General features: G+C 35.6%; 1 protein-coding gene across 10 annotated transcripts in view; it reads right to left on the minus strand.

The window, feature by feature from the left end:
- Positions 1 to 14,224, minus strand: part of CADPS2 (calcium dependent secretion activator 2) — a 282,371-nt gene that overhangs the window by 16,212 nt on the left and 251,935 nt on the right. For all 10 annotated transcript variants that reach the window (XM_005519231.2, XM_005519232.2, XM_088054886.1 and 7 more), the window contains one exon: positions 5,247 to 5,354. In XM_005519231.2, the coding sequence (XP_005519288.1) occupies positions 5,247 to 5,354 (108 nt within the window). The remainder of the gene's footprint in view (positions 1 to 5,246; positions 5,355 to 14,224) is intronic.

Here is a 14,224-nt window from a genome sequence, read left to right on the forward strand (position 1 = left end):
CTACAGAAATTAGGCAATTGAATAAAGCATTTGGCAAACAGAATGAATGGCAAACAGAAATTAGTCAGATGAGTACTTCATATCTCCATTTAGCCACTGAGCAGAGTACAGATCATAATAACCTTTGAAGAATAATTAAGACCTCAAATAATCTCAAGCACATCATTGAACTTGAATTATCCATCCCAGCTACTAATGGAAAATGAAAATAATGGTTGGAATATGGGAACACCACTAGCATTTAATAAACATTCCAAACAAAATACAAACAGTTTTTCAACAGAAAAAGAATATCACATTACATCTGAACCTTTGAAATACAAAAGCCAAAACCAGCTATGTACATCTGGAGTGCTTAAGCTTTTAAACTGCTCATAAAGACATTCAGTCTTTCTGCACTCCAAAGACAGTTGTTTGAGTTCCCTGCCATATTCAACTCTTACACAGCTTGTGGAATTGTTACCATGCACGAGGCCACAGCCTCCAGAAGTCCTCCCACATGGGCAGTCCCTGCAAAGTCAGCAGGAATACTGCATCACACCACACCAGTTTAGCACCTTGGCAATCAGGGCCAAAGCCAACATCTGCTCACAGGCGCCATCTTGTACAAGATAACCATGGGCACAACTTTGCCAGTGCTCACCTTTCCAGGATGTGCACTCTGACTATTTTATGTGTTTATGGTACACTTGGGAAGAGGTTTACCAGAAATTATAGCCTAAAAAAACACTGGAAGCCCTTTCAATTGTGTCAATGGCTGAATACTGATGCATTAAAGCTGTTCTCTGAAACCATTCTCAATTTCTCAGAGCAGCAATCACTTATTGCATAAAGACTTCATTGCACATATAGTCTTAATAAAACTGTCATCATACATCTGTTTACACCATAAGTTTTCCACAAGAAACACAAATATAGCCTGTTAGATAACGCTCTCAATGACAAATACACCAAGAGGGAATCTGAAGCAAAATTGTCTGGAATGATTTTTTTTGAATGTCCATACTTCACATGCAGTTCACAGGTACAAGAAAATGAGAATCTACCCAGGTGGCACTTGGGAACTAGACATTACTACAGAAAGTAAGTATTGCATTGACGCTTAAACAGAGATGCATGCAAAATTTAAACAATGCTTTTCCAAGAGGTTTGTCAACAAAACACAATTTTGATTAAAGGAAATAGTTTCTAATTTACAAGTCTGATGTATATTAAAATGCTCAGGAGTTCAAGATTTATTAGTCTCATCTTAAAAATTCTAGTAGAAACATGAATCTAAGTCTAGTCAAGGGGAATAACCTGGCATGTTTATGGACACAGCACTGCATTTATTAAAGTTAATGGTAAAAGGCCTATTGATTTTGAGAAGGTAGAACCAGATCCCATGGGAATTTCATAGTTGGGTATTTTTAAAATCTGATAATTTTGTGATCAGATACACAGCACTGTTTTTTTACAGGCTGCACAGATGCTCTTACATTACCCATGAAACAGATTATCTTTATAACTAAGAGAGATGTTAATAATAATTAGTAATAGTCTCTATTTTTTCTAGGTTTGTGTAATTATATTCTAAATATTTAATTTTTCCATTCACCAACCTGATTTACTGTCTTTTCTAAAAATGAGTATTTTTAAAATTATTTACAAAAAAATAAAACTAAAGTTATATACTGTTTCTAAAACAATACTTCATATAACAGTACTTCATATTAACCCAGAGCTACTGCAGATCTTAATCATATGCAATGGATTACAAACATTTCAAGTGCTCTTTAAGAAATGTGATGTTAAAAACAAATAAACTCTACTCTCCATTCCCCTTGTGCTCTCAGCTATAAACTGTTACTGCATGAGAGTGGGATATAAATGTCCTGAATTCCTGTGACAGAAGGAATTTGACAAGCAAAATTCCCAGCTGATTTTAGGAAGAAGACCATGTCCCATACTGCAAAAGAAGGTGAAAATTCCCATGTCTTTGATAAACTGACCAAGTGAAAAATCCTTGTGACTTCAAACCTGGTGACTAGTTTTGAGAGCAGGAAGGCAGCACACTGACCTGGGAGAGACCAATGCTACCAGGAGCACCTGGACATATTTCTCTGCCTGCTGTCTACAGCCCTTCTGGAGGAGGTAATAATGCAATGTATCCAGAAGCTGAGTTTTTCAGTGGAAATGAAGGAAAAAAATTTCCACCTTGGTTCTGCTACATGATGTACTGAAGCACAAGATTTGAATGGTTTAAAAATGGTGAAAAAAACTACCAGCCCAGTCTTTTTTCAAAGTCACTGGAGATTTGAACCTCTTTCACATTTAAGGGTTCATATCACAAGCTTAAGTTCCATTCTCCTTATTTTTGTATCTTGTATAGCAGGGCACTGCTTTTATAAGCTTACCAAACACTGCCATAAAACACAACGTATTTTTTTGTCTTCTCTCCAGTTTGAAACTTCTCAGGTAGATTAAAAATGTTACAACTCCTAGCCTTAACATATTGTGACTAACTGGTAAGCATTTGTACTTGCATCAATATTTTTCTTACATTTAAATGATCTTTGTTATTTATGTACATAACTTTGTGCGATAGACAGGCTGTTCACTTGGTCACAGTAATAGCTGTTAGCATATAGCAGCCCTGGATCAAGTCAGTGATATCAAGACATAAAGAGTTTGCAATTATACGTTTTTGTGGGTTAAAATAGTGTCTCAGGCCTGATCTTCTCCATAATTATAATTAAGACCTCTAGCACACAGTCAGGTTTTCAGCTGTTCTGGATGGGGTATTTCCCTGGTTGAAGCACAGGGAAGTGTAGTTTTCCTCTTTCACTTGGCTGATGATTACTTAGCTGATACTAATTCAATGTATTTTAAGAGAAGATCACAACTCTAGCCAGCCCAATGGCTTCAAGTACATTTACATAAAAATGTGAATACATTTTATTCTTTCTATTGAAATATAACTTCATAGATTTGAATTTATAAAAAGAATATCTAAGTTTCCTTAAAGCAATAATTTCAAAGAACCCTTCAAAAATCATCCACAAAATCTTGCTCAGTCATAATGTTCTAAATCTGAATTAATGTCAGGAAAGGCGAATTAACAAAGTGAGATGACTTTGTTTTACATTTCCACATGCTATGAGCTTCCATATCTGTTAATGCCTTTTTAATGCTGCATCTGCCCAATCAATTGTATTTCCCAGTGTGATGTTACATAGAAATGTGATACCACCATGTAGAAAGAAAAATAAAGACACAAATAGATATCTGATACAAAAAAAGACATATGATGTATATACTTTTTCTTTACTTACAGATACAAGCACTGGTCACAGCAGCATACAATATATACCACTGATTAAAAGGGGACAGAAATGGGCTTGCAAACTCAAAGGCAAGTGCTATATCAGAACTTGTGTCCATACAGGAGATGTCTTCTTGTGCTGAAAAGCTTAATTGATGAAATGAAATTCAGCAGAAGAATTCCTTAACCCACGTTAACCCAGCCCTACTGAAGCCCTGTCCTTGTGTTAGTGATAAACCAAAATCATGCCAGGAACTGTGCTGGTGACTTAACGGTGTGGAGGATCCCTTGCCAGTTCTCTGACCCATGCCCTGGCCCTGGCCAGTGCCCCACAGTGACACAGCCTGAAAAGTCCCATCCCACTACATCAAAAAAGTCAACATGATCTCTCCAGTGAGAGTTAGACTTGGCCTTGGGCAGATAATTTTATTAACATTCAGGAAATGACAACATAAGCAAAAATAACCCCAAAGAAAAACAAAAAAATAGAAACTTGAAAATGAAACATATGCTTGCAGATTCATTGCAAAAGCAAACTGAAGCAGAAGTTGCTAATACAGTTTTAGTACTTTGTGAAGGTGCCAGCTGGATGGATGATAATTTTTCTACCCCTGCAGGGCATCAAAGCTTTTATAAAATCATTCTTTTCACACATATTAGCACTTAGCTTACTAAAACAGATGATACTTTTTTTTTTTTTTTTTTTTTTTTTGGTAAGGATGCCTGGGAGAGTCTGGAAATATAAAATCTGAGAGTTAAGTCTTATTTTGACCACCCAGTCTAACAAACAACAAACACTGACATGACATACCATGGCTGAGAGTCTATATTATGGGACCTTCTGTGACTGCCACAACTGAAGTGTCATAGTAAAGGCTGTGAATTGCTGTTATGAAAACATTTGCTGTATCTTGCATAATCAAATGAAACTGCCAGAAAAGCTTTCTAAAATACATAGGAGATGACACAAATACATTTCAAAGTCTGTATTACGTTCCAGAATTAGTTTTGTAATAAATTCCATTTCACAGTGCTAGAGATGACTTCTTTTCCTGTTCAAATTCCTGTATAATTGTGACTGAGATAATTGTCATGTAAACTGATCCAAGCTTATAGTTAAATAGCTTTTATTTTACATATATTTTACATGTGTAGTGTTTTAAATTTATACAGAAGGTACTATTTCAGCTGCCTACAGCTTCTCCTTCAGGCAATTAAGAAAAGGACATACTAGACATAAATTAGTAGTCAGAACTTGAATGAACTGAAATGTGATCATTTCTAACAAAAAGATGAGGAATCAGGGCAAAGGAATGAAAGGAAGGAGGCTGCAGAAGTTATTATCAAAGCTGAGGAAAATTATTGCGTCCACCTTGAGGATAAGGATTACTCTGAAATTGCAGAAATCAGATTAGAACTTTGAAAATGAGTTTGAAAATTCAATAAATGTTTATAAATGTCAACTTTAAGAAATTGAAAGTCTTGAACTGGAAATCCATAAAACAAAATTCTGAAATTCATTCCACGGAAGTACCAGTCAAACCCACAGTTGTACTCTGTACTCTTTCCATAGAGAAACAGGCAGTGATATGTAAAAGTTCTTAATTTAGGGAGATTTAGTCTGCAATGGAACCCACAAACCACACCAATCCAATATTCTCCATTAACAAATTAAAAATTGAAAGATGGAATATAATTGGAAAAATTACTATTTCAAATAATAATATTCTACCAATTTTATTTCTGTCTTCTAGTACTTTAATTTTCAAGAAAATACTTAAGGAAAGGCCACCCTTGACAGCTGAAGCTTGTAAAAAATGAGCAAAAGAAAAAAATCAACAGAGAAGAATATCTGAACAGCTTGCTTAACACCATCAAAATCCAGCTTATCCCTTCTGATGTAGCAATGATACCAGAAAACTTTGCAAGGCTAGTTACTTACATCAAATAACTTCTCTATGTACATTTCCTCATTGACCTTTTCTCGAAGGATATCCTGGTTTTGCCGAACAAACATAATGTAGGTGTCTGCTAGATCCATTCCTGGTTTCTGTGAAGACAAAAAGTGAGGGGAGAAAGTAATGGGAAGGGAAAGACAAACCCCTCAACAACTGAGACTTAAAGAAGATAAACATAATGAAAATAAATGTTACCATGTTCATACATGTACAAACTATTAACAAAATCTGCTGTGAGTTCTGGGTTAGTTACCATGTTCAGGAGATTTCACTATCAATGTAGTTCTACATATTTTAATTTATGGATGTTCTAAGTCATAAATCTACATTGCTATATGCAGTTCAATGGAATCTTGCCTCTGGCAACATCAGTGGCAAATTTGGACATCTTCCCCTTTTTTTGATAGTGAGGCTTTCATAAGACAGCCACTCCAACCTGAGAGTGGAGATCCAAATCCTGCTATCACATTCAGAAAATGCTTAAAAAAAGCATTCAGTTCCTTTTTCACTGCCTAAGATTTCTTCTAATTTACTTCCAATGTACAGCTGAATTTTGTTTGACATTAGCTTCAACTAACTGCAATTCAAACTAAGCTCAAGCACATCCCTGAGAGCAAACAGCAAAAAAAGGCTGTTTTGAGTGTAGTCCTTTATATTTTGTAAACTGTTGAACTGGTGCAGTTAGCCCAGATGATGGCTAGGGGAGGAGCAAGGACCAAAAATTTTCTATGTTCTATATGAATAGCAGAGCAGGCATAATTTTTATACCACACGCCCAAACATGAGCCAGGCTAGGATATGTCATGTATATGTGATACCACAGCTGCACAGGCACAATGAAAATAGGATATGAACAACACAGTAAAATATTTAGCATATTTTAAAAGTCTGTATGTGTGAACATGCTCATGTAGTTAAAATACTAACATATCATTTTATATTAAAGCTTCCTTTTTAGCCTGCAAGTGAATATTCAACTTTAAATTTTTCTTATTTCTTATTATCTTGTATATCTTATTTTGTAATGTATATGAACAGGTCTGAAGCACAAGAGGGAAGGAGAGATGCAACATGTCCATACCAAAACTTGTCCAGAAAATGCTGTCATCTATTACAGTAACAGGATGACAGCATTCTTCCCTCAAAGCTGGAGTGAGTGAAACCTCCTGGCTTATGAGTTTCAACTCTTTTTACCCTGAATCTAGCACAGACATATAGAAAAATAAGTTCCAAAATATAAGGTTTTTTTTTTCATTTATATATGTACACAAATGGCAGTTTCATTTTTTAAAAGTAACCATTAAATGTGGAATGCTGACCAGCTTTAATACTTGTAGCATCTCCAAAACTCACAATGAAAAGCTGAAATATCTCCTTCACTTGGACTGGTCATTCCAGAGGCAATGAACATTCATTGCAAAAACTTATCCCATCTATATATGTTTAGATGAAACTCTTAAGAGTAAAGCAGGACCATTGATATTTACATCTGCATCACACACCTAAGCCCTAAGCATAGAATAAAAAATCTAAGACTTCAATAGGTGAAACATTTTCTGTTGGAAAACCTGACTGAGAGAAATCAATAGATCTCCTTCATAAAAAAGTACCTTCACTAAAATGTGATAGAAATTCTTTTATAATAAGACAAATCACAAAGTGAAGCAGATTTAAAACAGAAAACACCATATTTTACCTTGGTATACTCATTTGTGATGGCACAAGAGAATATAATCAGTGTTGAAACCTTATGTACTTTCTAAAATCTGATAATAATTTATAGGAATTGGACTGGAGTTAACTTGGAGGAATAATGGAAAAATATTTTTAAATCTTCAGAGATGGGTGAAGGAGATAGTCTAGTAAATGAGAGGCTGATTACAGTTCTTGAAGATATACATTCAAATGTATTAATGAATCTTCCACTGAATTCTAAAGTCTATTGGTTCTGCAATTAATAGAATATTTTCTTTTACTAAGTTCAATAAAAAATATTCATCTTGCAGACAAGCAAAGCAAGAAAAGTAACATTTCCCATCAGCATTAACTCCCTTATCTTTGAGATGTTTACCTAGTCTTGAAGCTGTGACATATGGGAATTTCACACCTAGTGAATATATTTTCATGTAGCTTGTGGCACAGGAGTGTAATCATTAAAAGAATATACACAAGTAAGAGTAACTGCAACAGCTGGTGACATTTACCAATTAGAATTACAGTTCTTTAAAACACTTCATCCTTCTTAATGTGTGCAGGATAATTATCTTTGAAATTGCTGTGGAAAAAAAAATTAATTTTCCTTTTAAATAGTATCTGACTACAGTAGAAGTAAGTCTGTGTAAGGCAGATTATCAATACTCTGAAGTACGTCTGTTGTAAACCTCACCAAAATCATTGAAGGTTAATCATCTTTGCTCATGGTGGGCAAAGTATACATTAAACACTGAATGAACCAACAGTATATCAAATACTTCATTATCTCTTCATATTGCATGCACTGAATTTATTTGTTTTCTCCAAGTAAGTGGAAGAAGAAAAGGAAGCTATTGTAAGCACCAAAATAGCTTTAATGCTGAATAGTTAATGTTATAACTTTTTTTGTAGGGATTATGTATTATTTGGAAACCTCTGATTGCACTATCCTCTACTGATCTGTCCTAAATTATCAGAAAAAAACCCCAAGTTAATATAGAATTAAACAAACAAACAACAACTAAGAAGTTTCATGTACCTTAGAAGACAAACAAATAGAAACTGAGATATATTTTAAATAACTGTCACAGGGAGCATTTAACTGAAAAGACTAAAGCATTCCAGTCCCCACATCCATACTCAATAAAAAAAAAATCTCTGAATCTCTAGAAGAACATCTGCTGAAGTTAATGAGAGTTATTTGCACATCTTTGGGAGAAAAATTTAACCTGGTATGCTATCCAGGTAAGAATAAAAAAATATTGTCTGAAAGTTTCCCCAAGAAAAAAGGTGGGTTTTTTAATGATAGATAGAAAGTTATTATAAGTTTGTTTTATTCAGAACAGCAGACAAGCTGTTTTGCCTATCTGAAAATGAAAGAGAACCAGACAAAGAGATGAATGGAGAAACTGGAAACACAAAGACATCAAATAAAATACCAGGAAATTAAGAGTTGTAAATAGGGTTACTTTGTCACTGGTTACACAAGTAACTGAATACACTGGCGAGTGAATGAGTTTAAACAAGGGTGTAGGCTTCAGCACATTCTTTTTTAGGGTTAATCACTAGTTAACCTGGCAAGATGAACATGCTGTTTGGGGAAAAAAAAATTAAAAATCCTTGTTAATTATATATTGCAAGTGCTCTTACTTCCTGCTGCTGCACCTAATCCCACAGGTGCAGGTTGTCTCTTACTATTCAGTGGTAGGTGGGTCCTGACTGCCAGGCATCTTTTCATACCAATAAATTCAGATAAAGAAGAAACAGCTTAATTTTCCCCATTTGAACAGGAAAACATTATCAAAGTTTCTATTTAACATGGACACAAATGTTAAAACACATTATTTCAGCTTCCAAGATGCTGTAGAAGCCGTTTTATGATTGACATGCATGGGTCTCACTGGCAATATTTGCCTGAAGCATCTACTGAAAAGTAATGCTGCATTGCCTTAAGTTCCAGACATTCAAATATTTTGCTGCTGAAAGATTGCAGTGGGTTTAATGCTGCCACTAATATCAAGCATTTTCCTACAGGCCAGGTATACCTAAGATTCTGAACAGTATTTAACAATGCAACAGTTTGGCATAAATCTCAGTGAAAATCATGTACATTTGTGATACTTAAGTTATTTTTATTCTCACTTTGGCATTTGTCACAGAACATTTCTTAGCATCATAGACTATTAAATGAACTTATATCACCAAAAAAACCAAGAAACCAGCCTCAACCCACTACACTAGTTTTACTGAGTTGCTATCTTGCCAAAGCATTAATGTTTCAGAGATGAGAACAGATGCTAGAGACTAACAAATAACAATAACAATACAATACAATACAAAAAATACAATAACAAAATTCATCCGGTTTAGTGCTTGTTCTTCTCTCCACTTCTTTCCCCTCCCTTGCATCCTGGAGAGAGTAATTTTAACTACAGCATGGTTGTAACAATGCAATGAAAAGGAGTGATGAGCTGGAGGGGGCTATTGTGAGGAACACAGGAGCTCCTTATTCAGTGTCTACCACTAAATGAAAGAGCATGTTGGAAAATTTCACTGCCTGAAAGTTCTTCTCTAAATACTGCAAGGCTCATCACTTGGGCTTTGGAATTACAAAATTAAAGTATCATTAAAATACTTCTGGAATAAAAACTACTTGTATGCATGGCTAGATCATCATCCCCATAATTTCTCACAATATGAAATACATAAGCCAGGCAGGAAGGTGCACTATTTGCATAATCAGTCTATTATAAAGGTAAAATTTTAATTTCACATGGTTATAAAATAAATTGTATTGTTTAAATGAAAATTACAATGCATTTTCTCTTTCTCAAAAACATCTTCCTGAAAAGGAAAAGAAACAGCAACTTTGGCAAGGAGGAAATGTGTGTGTTTTGAGAAGTGTGGAAAATTTAAACTGTGATTCTGCAAGCATTTACACAAACACCTTTTCATATACATACAGTTTCATTGTATTCATGGGGCAACACATGCATGCAAATGTCTGCAGTGGGATTTTGATTCTTCCAATCACTACAGCCCCTATGACAAAATTTGGTTTTAAAATATGGGGTCTTTTCCTCCATAAACTTATATTTTACTACGCAATTTTAGCTTTTCTACTGATTAGTAGCCATCCTTCTGATTGCCATTTAAGAGGTATCTCAAAAATATTGCTGCCTTAAAACAGATGCTGAAGGGCTTTCCCTCCAGTTCTACAATAGCTTGTTTTCACAGATTGGAAAACAGAAGGGCCAGTTCCCAGATCTGGGTATAGAGGAGAAGGAAGCCAGGAGAAGCCCTAAACACAAGGATAATATCCCTTCCGTGGTCTTTTTTTTTTTAAATAGAGTTCTACAAGAAAATCCAGCTTTAAAATGAATAGCACCATACAGCCACACCTGAATAAACACCTATTTCCCTCAAAAAGTTTTTACTTCTTAAAATCAGTTAAATGAGACCATTCAGTACAAGTGTGATATTTGAAAATGAATGTATCTGGATGGTCCCCATGTGTATCTGCCTGGTAGGAGGCAGAGCTCCTTCTTTGGCCTCTACAAGACCCCGTAAGTCAAATGCTGGCACATGTGTGAGGCCCCTTTTCATACCTTTGATCCCCACATAAAGGCAAGAGCGGAGTGAGAGGGCTGGCATTGTGAGAGCTGTGCACTGCTGTCAGCCCTGGCTCCTTCAAATGGCCTCCCTGCACTTGCTATGACAGGTGGCCCATACGAAGAGAGGGAGGATTAGGTTCCTTCTGTGCCCTCTAAGTAGCTGGCATAGATTACTGGCTCCTACAAAGGGATTTAAACATACCTTTCTGAACAAAAAGCAGTATATACATGAGCATGTAACTGGATGCTCAATTTGTATGAGTAATTGCTCTGGTTCTATTTGCCAATGCAGCAAATGTGTGTAGAAATGGCCAGCTAAAGACACAATAATTTGTATGCAAAACTGACTTACATGATGAGAAATTGAACACAATGAAATTATCTACATGATTAAGGAATGATAATCGTTTGAGATTAACAACATACTTTACTTGAACCTCAATTTTACTGCAATTCTTTCCCTATTCTCATTAATTACCTGGCTTTGTGAACAGAATATTAAAAAAAAACGGAAAAATATTAGGTTGTACTTCTACATATCCATCCTATGGATTGCTTAGACTTTAAGAGAAACTAACAAAGGATTATAGTGGATTTGGATGAGTTGTATATTCAAAACAGCTTCTGTACTCTCAGTTTTCAAAACGTAGCATTAAAAAGAGAACCAATGCTATTCTTCACACACTACTTGCAACACTTACGTTATTTTCCTCCAAACATTTGGTTTCTTCCACCTGCACAGCAGCCACATTTGTTTTCCACTGCAGAACCTTGTGTACTGTGACAATTACCAGTGAGGAGAGTGTATCAGCAACTAGATTTTTTTCATTATTGTTTTTAGGAAATCACAAGGTATCATTATACTTCCTAGTCTGGATAATTTTGCACTATTGCTATTATTTCTGCAGGGGTTTCAATTACCAAAACATACATAGTGTCCATATAGTCCTCTATGCATAGCGGTGGAAAGCAGTGAGAGTTCCTTGGGACTGCATGTGTCTCACTTCTTGAAGGGCATTCTGAAAAATTGAGGCTTATGTTGCATATTTTCTTAAACAGTTTAAAAACCCACAAAACCACTTTTTTTTCTTCTCCTGGATGTAATTAATCATAATTCTCTAGCAAGATTAATGAATAGAGGGGTATACAGCAAGGGTAGGTAGCATTTTTACTAACCTATCTGTGAAATGAACCACAAGTCTGTGTCTATCTTTCCCACCCTGGTCCTGAGAAATTGTGGGATGCTGTCTAGGGAGTCTGCACCTTCATGTCCAACTATTTATTGTCTAAACCCTCTCTCAATATTAATGGAATTAACCTTTTCCTCAAAATGACCAAAAATCATCCAGGAATGTCTTCCTTCCTTTTCAATAATTTACTATTTTTATTTACTTTTATTTAACTTTTTTATCCCTTTTACCTCTTATCCTCCCTCTAAAACATTTTGCTCCATACTACCTTCATTTTCTTCTAACGTTTTCTTTGCCTAGTTAGCTTATTTTTATTTCACTACAAACCAGCATATTTTTCCCTGTTTGCCAAATCCTGGTAATCAAAGATCAAAAACTCTGTCAAATCCACTCACTCAAAGAACCTCCCCAAACCCCCTGACCCACCTCTCCTCCCCTTTCTCTAGATGCACTGAGTGATCTCACTTGGATGGAGTGGGGCACAGGGGCACAAGGCCATTGTCTAACACACTGCACATATCTGTATCAAAAGAAAGAGCTGACTGTGGTCACTTTAAAGAAACTTTCACACATGCAGCTATATGGTAAGGAAGGACAAGAAGAAATTTTACGACACATTAGGTCAAAATAAAACCACGAGGCATTTAATTAGCTTCAGTGCAGGCCTGCTAGGTCACTGTCACACTACCAAGAGCTCAACGTACATTCCTCCCTGTGTGCTGCCCCTCACTGCACTTCCCACTTCAGCTCTGAGCCCAGGAGATGACCTTGTGATGTGACAGCTTTCAGCCTCCTCTTACAGCTGGAATTTTTAACTTTGACATCTGGTGATTTTAGGCCCTATTCAGACTGGACAGCTGCTGTCAGCTGTGGCAGTAAGGGCTCTTGGCCTCAACTGCATCCTCACAACAAAAGAACGTGAAGAAGCAAAAGCAACCTGCAACCTATGAAAATCTTTCAACCCAGGTAAAAAGACCTCCAGAATTTGGAAAATCTTTGGGCAGATCCACAGAAGCACACTTTACATTTGTAGCTTACAGCTGTGGAGCTATGGTCCAATTTAAAAGCTCGGCTGTGGGAAAGGTGTGTGAGAAAGCTGGGAGGTGAAGACATTGTGATAACACAAGGATCTTGATGGCCTGTCAATAATCTGGTCCTTTCTTCAAGCCAAGCACCACCATTCAGTGAATGTGAGAAGGGCAGTGGGGCTCCAGCAATCATCTCCCCGCTCACCTCCCTCTTTCTCTGAACAGTGAGTACATCCCTGTGTGACATGATTTGCAATATTCCCCAGAGCTTGTGGCAAAGGTATTTTTCAGTCTTATTTTTATTGTGAACTTCAACATCAATGTATCCAGGCCAATGGTAAAAGACTTTGATGTCTCCTCCTCACAGAGATGTAATTTGGAGAGTTTTCCATAATATCTGAAAGAAGCCAATGAATTTCTAAATTGTCCACTAATTTTTTCTTTAGGCCTTTGGGTCTTAAGTGTCCCAACAAGGACCTCTTGCAGCAGCTACACAGCACAGCACAATATGTTAAGAAAAGGTAAACTAAATTAACTGGATTTGATATGAGGTCATCCCTTTGAATGAAAGACAGCCTACTTTTTTCTTTTTTATGAAACAAAAGAGCACTTATTTAAAAGATAAAAAAACCCCAGACAACAAAATAAGAAAAAAGACTGAAAACATCATCTGAAAACAACAGAAATGTAACAATTTATCTTATGAATAAAACAAATATAAAGACAACAAAATAAAAAATTCCAGAAACAGAGATTTTTCCTTTTATTTAACATGCATCAACTCAAAAAAAATTCACTTAAGCTTGCATTTTTCAGGATAGAACTGCTGAAGGTTTTGCTGATGATACAGTGATCATATTTGACCATGATACAGTTTAGCATATTTGGAATTCATCTATGTTTTTATTTAATTTTTCATTTATATAATAACTCATGTAATAATTGTAGTCTTCTTTTGTTGTGCTTGGAAAATAAGATTTTTTTAGAACTGCATTAAAAGGGGATGAGAATGCAGACTTAACAGACAGCAAGTGATATTGACAGTGAAAATTACAATATTAAATAACTTCACTTATTTAGAGAAAAGATATTCTACTCTCATATTCTAATAAAAATATTTTAACAGCTGAATTTTGCCTTTATGTATAAAAGAACTCCAACAGTTCCCCTTTATTTTTTACTTATAGCACACAAACATTGCACAACCAATGGTAAATCAAATGGAGATTGAGCAAGCAAGGGGTTAAATAAGCAGATCTGAGTCCTGAAGTAAGAAATCAAGTTATAATGGATATTCAAGTATGATGCTTTTACTTGTTGTTTATACTACACATTTGAACAATTTATCCAAATTATGGTAAGACCCCCACAAAAGGGTATCTAAGTTACAATCCTCACTCTTCCATAACTGAAAAAGTGCATTGAGAATAACCTTTCC

The sequence above is a fragment of the Pseudopodoces humilis genome, chromosome 5, assembly GCF_049639895.1.
Source record: "Pseudopodoces humilis isolate 2021_Gansu_Grassland_sample_001 chromosome 5, ASM4963989v1, whole genome shotgun sequence".
NCBI classification, from domain to species: Eukaryota; Metazoa; Chordata; class Aves; order Passeriformes; family Paridae; genus Pseudopodoces; species Pseudopodoces humilis.